We start from the raw sequence: 14,978 nt of genomic DNA on the forward strand, positions 1-14,978 counted from the left end.
GAAATCAGGGGATCCTGGAGTCACAAAGTGAGAGCGTGAACAAATCTTGCATCACTCAGTCCTCCACAAGGCAGCTGTCTCACACTGTGAGAGAAAATAATGATGAACAAATTCAGGTCAGTCACATAAGTGTTGACATTCTCAACAGCCCACCAGATGCTTAAAATGTCCCACTCAAAGAATTCTCATAACCCAGTCCTATCCCCTCTGACCCAACTCCTCCCCTACTTCAGGCCTCCAGAGTCTCATCTTTAGGATCCATGAGAGACACATCAGAGCCCTGGGCACTGTCGCTGCCTGGGGTAGAACAAAACAGGACGTGGTCAGAGCCCACAGGAGAGGAGACTAAAGGAGGAACTATGGGGAGGGTGAGCTCCCCCATGGGCTCCGCCTACACTATCCCAAGGGTCTCAAGGATCAACCCCCTAACCCAAACTTACTTGCAGTCTGAGCATAGCTCCCTCTTTGTTCACCTGTGGGAAGAAAACAGAGAGAAGGCTGAGCCATGAGATCCTAGAGGAACCCTCTAGTCCTGGACCACAGGGAAGTTTCCAGAACCATGACTGAAGACCCAGGGCAGGATCGGGAAACATGAAGAAAGGAGACATGGGGGGACTGGACCTACTGCCCTCCTGGAGGTCTGTCCTCAGCAGGGACCTTCAACTGCCGGGAATCAGGTCCCCAGCACTAGAATTATCAAGGTGACAAAAAATTATCACAAGTGCTTTACAAAAGAGTGTTAGCAATCAGCTCCAGATTGGCAAACACGTGTATGGATGGTACTTCCCATTGACGAGGCAGGGCAAGTTCTACCTGGGGCTTGAAACCCTCCAGTGGGACAAAAAAGCTCAGATCTCCCACTCCCTTCCCTACCTGAGCGTTTCTTCCTCCACATCACAGCTCCAGCCACCACAGCTCCAGTGACCACAGCTCCAAGGAGAACCAGGCCAACAATGATGCCCATGATGGGGATGGTGGAATGAGGAGGCGGCTCTGAGAAGGGAAGGAAAGGTGAGGGGCTCTGACCTCAGGCTTGAGGCTTGGCCTTGCTGAAGGTGTTCAGAAGGGCTTCTGAGAAAAGGCATCCCCCATTGTCCCCCTCATTACTCCATCTCAGGGTGACGGGCTCAGGCAGCCCCTTGCGCTGCACATGGCACATGTATCTCTGCTCCTCTCCAAAAGGCACAACCACAGCCGCCCACTTCTGGAAGGTCCCGTCCCCTGCAGGCCTGGTCTCCACAAGCTCTGTTTCCTGGGTCAGGTCCTCCCCATCAAGCTGCCAGAACAGGGTGATCTCCCCAGGATAGAAGTCCAGGGCCCAGCACCTCAGGGTGACTTCTCGGTCAGAGATGGGGTGGTGGGTCACATGAGTCTTTGGGGGATCTGAGGAGGAAGAATCAGAAAATTCACACTTTCAGTCACCTCCAGGGGCCACTGAAGCAGCACTCATGTGACCATCCTGAGAATGGACAGGATGATTGGTTTGGAAAGAGGAGGCACAAAACACAGACACTAGTTTGGACTTGGGGATCTGGGATAATCTCCTATTCCTTGGAGAGTTCTAGACTCAAGGTGAGAGCCCAGGATAAGAGTCTCCAGATCTCTAAAGAAGAGAACACAGACTTCTGGTCTTGACCTGGGTGGAGGCTGAGCGACTCAGAAAAGCTGGAGTTCACAACATGGCTGCCAGAGTCAAAGGGAACCAGTGATTGGCGATTTCAGGAATGGTCTTCCCTTCTATTCCTGAAGAAAATCGATTCCTTAACTGTCCTTTAGAGAAGGGCAGGCCCTCTGGACGAGTCACTAGTACACAATACGAAAACCTGGGTGGATTCCTCCCTCTCCCGATGGGTGCTATTCTGACAGTGAAGCCATTTTCCTCCCCTCTCTGTGGGATGCCAGCCACAGCCAGAGGGGAGATCTGGAAGCCCCGCGGCCCCTCGTACCTGCGCGCTGCAGCATCTCCTTCCCGTTCTCCAAGTATCTGCGGAGCCACTCCACGCACTCGCCCTCCAGGTAGCTCCTCCAGTACTCCGCCTTACCGGCCGCCTCCCAGTCGCGCCGGGTGATCTGAGCCGCCGTGTCCGCCGCGGTCCAGGAGCGCAGGTCCTCGTTCAGGGCGATGTAATCGGCGCCGTCGTAGGCGAACTGTTCATACCCGCGGAGGCGGCGCCCGGCCGGCCCCACGTCGCAGGCATACATCCCCTGGACAGTGAGACCCTGGCCCCGCCCCCGATGTCAGCCCCGCCCACTCGGCCACGCCCCGCGGTCAGCCCCGCCCACTTGGACCCGCCCCCGACCCGACCCGCAGGGATTAAACCTAAACTGAAAATGAAAACGCGGAAAAATTCCCGCCGACTCCTTCCGAGTCGGGAGGCCGGTCGGGTCCCCTAGTCTCGGGGTGAATCTCGGACCCGGAGACTCGGGGAGACCCCGGCCAGTCCGTGGGGTCGGGGGTCGTGACCTGGACCTGGGCGCGCGTCCGTCACCGGCCTCGCTCTGGTTGTAGTAGCCGCGCAGGGTGTTCAGGCCCACTCGGAAACTCTGTGCGTAGCTCCTGACGCGCCGCGTCTCGTCCTCCCAATACTGCGCCCCCTCCTGCTCCATCCACGGCGCCCGCGGCTCCACCCTCGGACTCGCGGCGTCGCTGTCGAACCGCATGAACTGCGTGTCGTCCACGTAGCCGACCACGATGAAGCGGGGCTCCCCGCAGCCGGGCCGGGACACGGCGGTGCCGAAATACCTCAGGGAGTGGGAGCCTGGGGGCGGGGAGGGGCTGAGACCCGGCCCCACCCTCCTCCTGGCGCGGGTCTCCGGGTCCAAGGTTGATGGGGCCGGGAGCGGGGAGGGGGCGAGGGGGTCGTCAGACGGAAAAGGCGGAGCGGACGGAGAAAGGCGGGGAATCGGGGTGGGAAGGCGGGGCGGGGCCGAGGTGGGCGGTCTGGGCAGGTGTCCGCGAATACGTGGCATCCCCGGGGGTCTGGGGGGTCCTGCGTCCCCGCCGCGCGGTCCCCTCGCTCCGCCGCCCGCCGAGGCCACTTCCTCCCGACCCCACACTCACCCGCCCAGGTCTCGGTCAGGGTCAGGGCCCCCGAGAGCAGCAGGAGGAAGATTCGGGGCGCCCTGACCCGCACCCTCGGAGTCTGAGGAGAATCTGAGTTCCGGACGGTGGTGGAGACTTTATAACCAGCAACCGCGGAGACGCTGATTGGCTTCTGTAGAAACCGGGCAATGGGAATGAGAACTGGGCCCGCGTCAGGAGTCTCCAGGCAGGAGGACCTGACAGGTTGTGAGAAGGAGAAGTTTAATTCAGGGAGATGGGGACACCCCAACACAGAGCTTCCCCGCCCCAGACGCCACCCTCGGGCTGAGACCCTGAGAGCCACGTCCGGGGACCTGGGACTCTGCCCTGACCCGTCTCCTCCTGCACCAAGAGCTCTTTGTCACACTGTCTCCCTGAGTCCTGGCCAAAGTACTGCCTGAGTCTGCGATTCTCAAACACTTTGGCTTCAGGGTATCTATACAGTCTTACAAGTTAGTGAGGACCCCAAGGATAATTTTGCTTAGGTTGGTTATATCTATCAATATTTACCATACTAAGAATAAAAGTTTTATATATTTTTATTAATTTTTTAGAATAATTTTTATAACCCACTGCAAGTTAATAGAAATAATGTTTTTCTGAAAAATAACTATTTCCCAACATAAACAAGGCAGTGAGAAGAGTGGATCTTTTTACATTTTACATTTTTGCAAGTCTCTTTCTTGTCTGTCTCATTAGAAGACCACTGGGTTTTCATATTTGCTCTGCATTTAATCTGTTATTTTGGTTGAAGTATATGAAAAACAATATGGCCTCACAGAAATATGTAGGAATAGTATTTTTAATAACCTTTTCAGATAATTATGGGTATTCAACTTTGTTACTAAAGTAAAACTATATGTGTAGTAGTATCTCAATGGTTATTTGCAACGTGAAACCTGAAACTATACTATTGAATATTTCCTATTCTGCTACATTAAAATCCACAGACCTATTTGCATATTGAATGGCTCTTGCAGTAATGTATGATTTTTTAAAGTAATGTGTTGTTTCACTAAGTTATATAGATCTTCCTGTGTTGATGCATTTAACTACAAATTATCAAAATATCACATTTGTTAATGTTACCACAGATCTCAACAGGGAAGTTTGTCAGTACTGGGAAGCTGTCAAGCTTATGTGGTGGTACACAAGTTTTCCAAAATTCTGGTTTTCTCTTAAGAGCTTATATTTTATCAAGGCAATAAGTACTGTCAGTTTATTTTCTTGAAAGGAGAAGCTCACGGTCATTTTGCAAAAGTGTATGCCAATTAACCAAGTCTAATCATAGTTTCTGTCATTCATTCTTTCAATGTATGACATTCTTTCAAAGTAAAACTGGTATTCCATAAAAAAGAGGCTAGCTCAGCTCAAACAAATTATTTTCCTTGGGACATAGTACTTGCGAATGTAGCAGAAATGCTTTATGTGTACTTCCCACATCATCAAATAAGATATTCTTAAAATGTGGATTTAAGGATAATGATTTGGTCAAGATAATAATTTCTAACACTTCGACCAGGATGTTTTAAAATAAGTATTGTTTTTTTTTTTTTTTGGCAAGTAAGTGGTGGTGAAGATAACTGCCATTGGGGTTTGGTACCATAGCCTCCATTCTTAGTAAGTGTAACCTCAGGGCAAATGTCAACATAGTGAAAAGACAAATGATGTCTAGTAATATTATGAAAACAATTTTGACCTCACGGATCCTGTGGAAGGGTCTCAGTGACTTCATTTGTGCCACAGACCACAGTTTGAGAATGGCTGTTCTGAATAAACCAGGGAGAATCTCCCAACTGGTCCCCACTTTGGCCCCTTCTTCATTTCCCAGAATCCTTTGCCCCGAGTTTGAATTTTCTGCCTCCCAAAACATAGCTTCTAGCATTGCCCCTGGTCTCCTCTAGAAGAGAACTCACCCCCTAGAAATTTGATGCCAGATAGTGTCCTCACTCAGTGTGAGTCTGGGAAGGAAGGCAGAGGGACAGGTGTTTCCCTTTGGAACTGGGAACAGTGTGTGCCTAAACGCACTAGACCCTTTTGGTTTTGTTATACACCAGCTGAATATGTATTCATATCTCATAACCTATTTTGGTTTTGTTATACACCAGCTGAATATGTATTCATATCTCAGAAATCTGATATATCTCTAAGAGAAATAATATTGGCCCTTTCATTTTATGTGGGTTTAATGCATCTGAGTTGAGGCCCACAAAGTATGAAGAGCAGTACTGTTCAATAGAACGTTCTGTAATGAAGAAATTGTTCTATATCTGCACTGTCCAATATGGAAGCCACTAGCTACATGTGGCTATTGAGCACTTGAAATATGGCTACTGTGCTGAGCAGTTGAATTTTTAATTTTATTTACTTTACATATAATAACCATATGTGGCTAGTAGCCACCTTATCGGACAGTACATATCTAGAATGTTCTTAGTTTTCAGCATCCTCCCCTGAAAAAGATACTGTGTGACTCATAGGTTGATATATAGTAAAATTATCTTCATAGGAGTGTCATGGATTTGTCCATGTGGGTCATAGACATACCCTTAAAATACAGCCTGTCCAAGAAGTTTAATGAATATTTATTTTGACAACTAGAGTGTGCAGACATTAACCAAAATGTGATTTTTCAACTTAAGGTCATAAGTGTTCAGAAATGCCCATCACTGGAGATAATCCTCATGTATATTACGCTGGAACTCTTGGCGTTGTTTCCATTAACCTGGTAACCATAAGTAGGGACATAAGTCTTCACTTAGCCCAAGAGAAAGCACTTATTGAACACAATGTGTATCAAATACCTTGTAAGCCCTGTGGATATACTTGTAAAATCATAAAGCAGAAGATGTAAACCTTAGAATTCCACCTCCTTAGAATTCTTTACCAATTTGCTCCTTCCCATACTTTCCCCCAAAGGCCAAACAGTTCTGTTTCCCTTCACCCTTGGACCCCTTTCCTAGATGAAAATATACATGAAAGTTTTACAGTTGTGTAATGAAGAATAAACATGACCCAAAGATAAAAAATCATAAGGAACAAATAAAACTTGTCTGTGTCAACCACACACTCACAAAGATACAAACACATGCCCATAATCAAAACTCAAAGACACATAAAAATCTATCAGCTTGGCAAAGGTGAGAATAAATGATGAGAGTATTGGTGTTTTGTATTCTTTTATGAGATGGTCAGTCAAGTGCAGCCAGAGGAAAGGCTCAGGAAATAACGAAGTTTGTTATACTCACAAGTCCTAGAGACAGGAGGCACACCACTCCACACGGGGCACATGGAAGAGCACTCAGGGGGTCAGGAGGCAGAAGACAGGAGGGGCAGGGGAAACGCTTAGGCCACGGCCCTTATTGGGTCTCCTTGGGAAAGCCAAGGCACGGCAGGGTAAATAGATTAGGATTGGCTGATAATAATTGATTGTAAATAATTTCAGCAGGCTTTGGGCTGTCGAGGTGGTCTTTAGTTGTCTGGTACCTGGCCCTGGGATGATTAAGGCAGAGAAATATTGCCCCTTGGGGTACATGGCCGTATACGGGAGGTAGGGCTCTGGAATCGTTAGTTTGTATATCAAAGGCATGCTCCTGGCTGGGGTGTAGCCCTGGGAAGGGCAGTTTCTCCTCAGCTAGAAGGTTTTTAAAGATGTCAAAACATAGTTATTATATAAAATATATATTCAAAAAAATATATAATTGGCCACAGGGTGGGGAAAATATACTGTCATAAGAGTTGATGGAATTGAAAACTGGTACTAAATTTCTAAAGGACATTTTTACAAATGTCTCGACAGTTTAAATGGGCTTACATTTTGACAAAACTATTTGTCTTGTAGGAATTTGTCCCAAGAAGGTAATCACATATGTTCTCAAAAATATGGCCATTGAATAGTGATTTATACAAGCAAAAGAATGGAAGCAACCTAAATCTTATAATCAATATAATGGTGGTAGCTATGATTGGTGGAACACTTAATACATGTCAGGCAATTCTGTGTGTTTTACATAAAGAGTCGTATGTAATTCTCAAATCCACAAGTTAGCTAATATTTGATCCCTTTGTATAGACTCGAATGGAAGACTCAGAAGGGTTTAGGGGTGGTGGAGCCGGGCTTGAACCCAGGAGATTTTCTTTCAGAGCTTGTTGACTTGTCTTTCATTGGTTTCCTGTCCATCAGGTAGGCAGGTCTGACTGTGCACCCCATGCAAGTGAATTGTTTCAATGTTCCAGAATGTTCTATGACAGGAGGATACCAGGGTCAGAGTTCAGAAGGACATCAAGGGGCAGTGTGACTTAACTGCCCAAACCACACTAAAGTCTATTCATCCAGTGTGTATTTAAGGCCTCCAGTGAATCAGGAGATCTGCTACACCCAGAAGGTGCAATGAAGAGTGAAAGTACATTCATGCCTCTTTGGAGCTTGCACTGTTATGAAGGAGATTAACATTTAGCAAAAGTTACAAAGATAAATGTAAAATCTCTATTGAGCTAGGTGCTGTGAGGAAAAAATTCATGATATCATGAAAGCAGGTAACCAGGATATCTAACAGGTCCCCTACCACTATTATTAGTAATATGTAAAAGATGTAAGAAAAGATATGGCACTTATGAAAAAAGAACAACATTACATACAATCAGAGAATAAGAAAGACCCTTGGAAATTAAAAATATGATTATAGAAATGAATATTCCATAGATGAATTGGAATATTAAGGTCAGACACCTAGCAAATAGTTAGTACAAATGGAAAAGTGATGGCAAACAGTGAAAAAGAATATTAGGCTGTTAATCAAAGAATTCCAACAACCTAATAATACAAATTTCAAAAAGAACAGAGAGAGTTCCAGTCCAAGATGGTGATATAGGAGGATCCTAAACTTGCCTCCTCCCACGGACACAGTGAATATACTGCCACACATGGAACAATTCCCTCTGAAAAAAATCCAGAAACTAGTTGAGCAACTCATACACATCAGTTAAGTGAGCAAATACCCACATTGATATGGGGATGAAAGGCTGAGACACACTCTTGCCGTAAACCCCACCCCCAGAACAGCAACATACAATCAGGAGGAAACACAACTCCCAGATTCTCCCTGAGGAGTGAAGAGTTTGGACCCAACATCTAGCACCCCGACTTTTAAGACTTCCACCTGAAGGATGAGCCCCCAAATCACCTAGTTCAGAAAGCCAGTGGGGCTTACATCTATGAGACCCACAAGACTATAGCAAACAAGGAAACAGTTTTTAATGAGCTTATGAGAACTTGCTGTGGCTATCTCCACAGGGCTCAGCACACAGAGAGATGACAGAAACATCTCCATTTTTCCCCCCGAAAGAGGCCTGTTTGCATACTTTAAAAGCTGCTGCCTGAGGGTCAGGCTACTAATTTAGCACATATCTAGGAGCTGAGTGCAATCCTCCCCAGAGACCAGGAAGCTGGTAGGCACTGTCTCCACGTTCTCCCTCTGGCCTGCTCTAGGTCATTGGTGTCTCCCTAAAAGGAGCTTGTGCACATATCTGGTGCCCCAGCTTTTATGGCTGCCACCCAGGGGGTACACTCCTTGATCATCTGGCTCTGGTGGCCAGCAGGGCTTGTATTCTGGTCCCACAGGACTGCAGCAAATAAAGAAACAGTTCTTAACTGGCTATGCCCCCATGCCTCAGCACACAGGGAGCAGACAGAAATACCGACCTCCCAGTCTTTCCCTGCATACCTTAAAAACTGTGCCTGAGGGTCTAGCTTCCAGTCAGCCTGTGTCTAGGTGCTGACTAAGATCGTTTCCCGCTGGACAATGACAGGTCTTGGCATATCCTCAACTACTGGGAGCCACTAAGAACAGAGAAGGCAACTTGGACAATCACAAAAGTTTGAGAGATAGCCAAGAGCTTGGGTCAGGCTAAACGACAAGTCTCATCTCCTACACAAGACCACTCCATCAAGACTGGGAGAGGTGACTGATTTATCTAATGTGCGGAAACCAACACAGACAGTCAAGGAGAATGAAGAAACAGAGGAATAGGTTCAAAATAAAAGAACAAGATAAAACTTCAGAAACAGACCTTAGTGAAAAGGAGATACGTGATTTACCTGATAAAGAGTTAAAAATAACAGTCATAAAGATGCTCACCACATTCAGGAGAAGAATGGATGAACAAAGTGAGAATTTCAACAAAGAGATGGAAAATATAAGAGAGTAACAAACAGAAATCACAGAGATGAAGAATACAAAAAAATGAACTGAAAACTTTAATACAAGGGTTCAACAAAAGACTGGATCAAGCAGAAGAAAGGATTAGTAAACTAGAGGACAGGGCACTGGACTTCATCCAATCAGAGAAGCAAAAGAAAAAAGAATGAAAAAGAGTGAAGATAGCTTAAGGGAATGATGGTACACCATCAAGTGAACCAATATTTGCATTATAACGGTCCCAGAAGGAGAAGAGAGAGAGAAAGGGGCAGAAAGCTTATCCAAATAAATAATGGCTGAAAATTTCCCTAACCTGGGGAAGGAAACAGACATCCAGATCCAGGAAGCCAGAGAGTTCCAAAAAAGATGAATCCAAAGAAACCCATATTGAGATAAATTATAATTAAGTTGTCAAAAATTAAAGACAAGGAGAGACTCTTAAAAGCAGCAAGAGAAAAACAACTTGTTACATACTAGGGACCCCCACCCATAAGTTATGTGCAGATTTTCAGCAGGAAATTTGCAGGCCAGAAGGGAGCGGCACGATATAGTCAAAGTGCTGAAAGAAAAAAACTACCAACCAAGAATACTCTACCTGGCAAAGTTTCCTTCAGAATTGAAGGATAGATATAGAGTTTTTCAGACAAACAAAGCTGAAAGAGTTCATCACCACTAGATTTGCCTTACAAGAAAAGTTAAAGGGAATTCTTCAAGCCAAAATGAAACGATGCTAATTAGTAACAGCAAAACCTATGAAAGTATAAATCTCCCTGGTAAAGGCAAATATACGGTTAAATTCAAAATACTATAATGTTGTAATAGTGATGGGTAAATCAGTTATATATCTCGTATGAATATTAAAAGACAAAAGTAGTAAAAAATAACTATAACTACAACAATTTGTTAATGAATACACAAGGTAAAAAGATGTAAATTGTGACATCAAAAACATAAAACCTGGGGGAGGAGAGTAAAAACATAGACCTTTAGTATGTACTCAAACTTAAGTTGTTATCAGCTTAAAATAGACTGTTATAAGATGTATTATATAAGCCTCATAGTAAAATGTCCATACTACCCATAGCAATCTACAGATTCGGTACAATCTCTATAAAAATTCCAATGATATTTTTAATAGAAATAGAAAAAACAATCCTAAAATTTGTATGGAACCATGAAAGAACCCAAATAGCCAAACCAATCTTGAGAAAGAAGAACAAGGCTGGAGGCATTCTACTTTCTGATTTCAAATCATATTACAAAGCTAAAGTAGTCAAAACAGTATTACATTGGCATAAAAACAGACACATAGATCAATGGAACAGCATAAAGAGCCTAGAAATAAATCCACACATATATAGTCAATTTACTCCAAAGGAGCCAAGAATATACAATGGGGAAAGGACAGTCTCTTCAGTAAACGATACTGGGAAAACTGGACAGCCACATGCAAAAAAATGAAACTGGACCCCTATCTTACACCATAAATTCAAAACTGAAATTGAAAATTGAAAATCAACTCAAAATTCTTTAAAGGCTTGAATGTAAGACCTGAAACAATAAAACTTCCAGAAGAAAACATAGGTAGTCAGCTCCCTAACATTAGTCTTGGCAATTATTTTCTGGATTTGACATCAAAAGCAAAGGCAAATAAAGCTAAAATAAACAAGGGGGACTACATAAAACTAAAAAGCTTCTGCACAGTAAAGGAAATCATCAACAAAATGAAAAGGCAATCTATCTATCGAATGGGAGAAAGTATTTGCAAATCATATATCTGATAAGGGTTAATATCAAAAATATATAAAGAACTCATACAACTCAATAGCAAAAAAACAAAGAATCTGATTAAAAAATGGACAGAGAAACTAAATAGATGCTTTTCCAAAGAACACATACAGATGGCTAACAGATACATGGAAGGTGCTCAACACCTCTAATCATCAGGGAAATGCAAATCAAAACCACAATGAGATATATCACCTCATACCTGTTGGAATGATTATCATCAAAAAGACAAGAAATAAGTGCTGATGAGGATGTGGAGGGAAGAGAATGTTTGTCCACTGTTCCTGGCAATATAAATTGGTGCAGCCACTATGGAAATAATATAGAGGTCCTTCAGATATTTAAAAATAGAACTACCATATGATCCAGCTATTCTACTGCTGGGTATATATCCAAGGGAAATGAAAACAGGATATTGACGAGATATCTGCACTCCCATGTTCATTGCTATTATTCATATTATCCAAGATATGGAAACAACCTAAGTGTTCATCAACAGATGAATGGATAAAGAATATGTGCTTGTATAAAAATGAAATATTATTCAGCCATGAGAAAAGAAGGAAATCTTGCCACTTATGACAACATGGGTGGACCTTGAGTGCATTATGCTAAGTGAAATAAGCCAGTCAGAGAAAGACAAATAGTGTATGGTATCACTTACATGCGGAATGTTAAAAAAAAAAAAAAAAAGTTAAAGAGTAGAAAAGTGGTTGCCAGGGGCTAAGTGGTGGTGAAAATAGGGAGAGATTGGTAAAAGGATACAAACTTTCAGTTATAGGATTAATAAGTCCTGAGGATCTAACGTAACATATGGTGACTCTAGTTGATAACACTGTACAGACGGTCCCCATCTTACAATGGTTTGACTTAAACAATTTTTTGACACTATGATGGTGTGACAGCATTACACTTCAGTAGAAACTGTACTTTGAATTATGAATTTGATCTTTTTACAGGCTAGTGATACGTGGTAGGATACTCTCTCGGCAGCGGCAGCAAGCCACAGCTCCCAGTCAGCCACGAGATCATGAGGGTAAGCAACTGATACACTTACAACCATTCTGTTTTTCACTTTCAGTACAGTATTCAATAAATTACATGAGAAATCTACAGATTCAATGCAATCCCTATCAAAGTCTCCACAACATTTTTCACAGAAATAAAACAAAGAATCCTAAAATTTATATAGAACAGCAAAAGACCCCAAATAGCAAAAGGAATCCCAAGAAAAAAGAACAAAGCTGCAGGTATCACAATCCCTGATTTCAAAATATACTACAAAACTATAGTAACCCAAACAGCATGATACTAGCATAAAAACAGACACACAAATCAATGGAACAGAATAGAGAGCCCAGCTATAAATCCACACATCTGTGGACAGCTAATTTTCTTTTTTTTTATATATAAATTATTATTTTTTTAATTTTTTGTTTATTGCAATAACATTGGTTTATAACATTGTAAAAATTTCAGGTGTACATCATTGTACTTCTATTTCTGCATAGATTTCATCATGTTCACCACTAAAATACTAATTACAACCCATCACCACATACATGTACCGAATTATCCCTTTCACCCTCCTCCCTCTCCCCTTCCCCTCTGGTAACCACCAATCCAATCTCTGTCCCTATGTGTTTGTTTATTGTTGTTATTATCTACTACTTAATGAAGGAAATCATACGGAATTTGACCTTCTCCCTCTGACTTATTTCACTTTGCATTATACCCTCAATGTCCATCCATGTTGTCACAAATTGCTGGATTTCATCGTTTCTTATGGCTGAGTAGTATTCCATTGTGTATATATACCACAGCTTCTTTATCCATTCGTCCCTTGATGGGCACTTAGGTTGCTTCCAAGTCTTTGCTATTGTGAATAACGCTGCAATGAACACAGGGGTGCATGTACCTTTGCAAATTGGTGTTTTCAAGTTCTTTGGATAAATACCCAACAGTGGAATAGCTGGATCATATGGTAGTTCTATCCTTGATTTTTTGAGGAATCTGCATATTGTTTTCCATAGTGGCTGCACCAGTTTGCACTCCCACCAGCAGTGTATGAGAGTTCCCTTCTCTCCACATCCTCTTCAACACATGCTGTTTCCTGTCTTGTTAATTATAGCCATTCAGACGGGCGTGAGGTGATATCTCATTGTAGTTTTGATTTGCATTTCCCTGATAGTTAGTGATTTTGAACATCTTTTCATGTGTCTGTTGGCCATCTGTATATCTTCTTTGGAGAAATGTCTGTTCAGGTCTTTTGCCCATTTTTTAATTGGGTTGTTAGTTTTTTTGTTGTTGAGATGCATGAGTTCTTTATATATTTTGGAGATTCACCCCTTATCAGATGTATGGTTTGCAAATATCTTCTCCCAATTGTTAGGTTGTCTTTTCGTTTTGTTGATGGTTTCCTTTGCTGTACAGAAGCTTTTTAGTTTGATGTAGTCCCATTTGTTTATTTTTTCTATTGTTTCTCTTGCCCGGTCAGATGTGGTGTTTGAAAAGATGTTGCTAAGACCGATGTCGAAGAGCGTACTGCCTATGTTTTCTTCTAGAAGTTTCACAGTTTCAGGTCTTACATTCAAGTCTTTAATTCATTTGGAGTTAGTTTTTGTGTATGGTGTAAGGTAAGGTGTATGGTCTACTTTCATTTTTTTGCATGTGGCTATCCAGTTTTCCCAACACCATTTGTTGAAGAGACTTTCTTTTCCCCATTGTATGTTCTTGGCTCCTTTGTCAAAGATTAGCTGTCCATAGATGTGTGGGTTTATTTCTGGGCTTTCGATTCTATTCCATTGATCTGTGTGTCTGTTTTTGTGCCAGTACCATGCTGTTTTGGTTACTATAGCTTTGTAGTATAGTTTGAAATCAGGGAGTGTGATACCTCCAGCTTTATTCTTTTTTCTCAGGATTCCTTTAGCTATTCGGGGTCTTTTGTTGTTCCATATAAATTTTAGGATTCTTTGTTCTATTTCTGTGAAAAATGTTGTTGGAACTTTGATAGGGATTGCAATGAATCTATACATGGCTTTAGGAAGTATGGATATCTTAACTATGTTAATTCTTCCAATCCAAGAGCACAGAATATCTTTCATTTCTTTGTGTCTTCAATTTCTTTCAGAAATGTTTTATAGTTTTCGGTGTACAGATCTTTCACCTCTTTGGTTAAGTTTATTCCTAGGTATTTTATTCTTTTTGTTGCAATTGTAAATGGGATGGTATTCTTAATTTCTCTTTCTGCTACTTCGTTGTTAGTGTACAGGAATGCAACTGATTTTTGTATGTTGATTTTGTATCCTGCAACTTTACCATATTCGTTTATTACTTCTAAAAGTTTTCTGGTGGATTCTTTAGGGTTTTCTATATATAAAATCATGTCATCTGCAAATAGTGACAGTTTCACTTCTTCCTTTCCAATTTGGATCCCTTTTATTTCTTTCTCTTGCCTGATTGCTCTGGCTAGGACTTCCAGTACTATGTTAAATAGGAGTGGTGAGAGTGGGCATCCTTGTCTAGTTCCTGTTCTTAGAGGGATAGCTTTCAGTTTTTCACCATTGAGGATGATATTAGCTGTGGGTTTCTCATATATGGTCTTTATTATCTTGAGGTACTTTCCTTCTATACCCATTTTATTCAGAGTTTTTACCATAAATGGATGCTGGATCTTGTCAAATGCTTTCTCTGCATCTATTGAGATAATCATGTGATTTTTATTCTTCATTTTATTAATGTGGTGTATTACGTTGATTGATTTGCGAATGTTAAACCATCCCTGCATACCTGGAATAAATCCCACTTGATCATGGTGTATAATCTTTTTAACGTATTGTTGTATGCGATTTGCTAGTATTTTGTTGAGGATTTTCGCATCGATGTTCATCAGTGATATTGGCCTGTAATTT

General features: G+C 42.4%; 1 protein-coding gene across 1 annotated transcript; it reads right to left on the reverse strand.

The window, feature by feature from the left end:
• Nucleotides 1-229: 229 nt before the first annotated feature.
• Nucleotides 230-2,202, reverse strand: LOC131413304 (patr class I histocompatibility antigen, A-126 alpha chain-like). The gene is made up of 4 exons (XM_058553876.1): nucleotides 1,947-2,202; nucleotides 1,108-1,383; nucleotides 874-993; nucleotides 230-297 (listed from the first exon to the last, which is right to left on the reverse strand). The coding sequence occupies exons 1-4, from the start codon at nucleotides 2,200-2,202 to the stop codon at nucleotides 230-232; spliced, it is 720 nt and encodes a 239-aa protein (XP_058409859.1).
• Between the last annotated feature and the right edge of the window lie 12,776 nt (nucleotides 2,203-14,978).

The sequence above is a fragment of the Diceros bicornis genome, chromosome 14 (assembly GCF_020826845.1).
Source record: "Diceros bicornis minor isolate mBicDic1 chromosome 14, mDicBic1.mat.cur, whole genome shotgun sequence".
Classification (NCBI taxonomy): domain Eukaryota; kingdom Metazoa; phylum Chordata; class Mammalia; order Perissodactyla; family Rhinocerotidae; genus Diceros; species Diceros bicornis.

Bases quoted from the DNA above. Each gene is read 5' to 3' on its own strand.
- LOC131413304 (XM_058553876.1), bottom strand. From the start codon at position 2,202: ATGTATGCCTGCGACGTGGGGCCGGCCGGGCGCCGCCTCCGCGGGTAT. The intron at 1,384-1,946 runs GTACGAGGGGCC...CTTCCTCCTCAG, and splicing joins GGAGATGCTGCAGCGCGCAG to ATCCCCCAAAGACTCATGTG. The intron at 994-1,107 runs GTAATGAGGGGG...TTCCCTTCTCAG, and splicing joins GCCCGTCACCCTGAGATGGA to AGCCGCCTCCTCATTCCACC.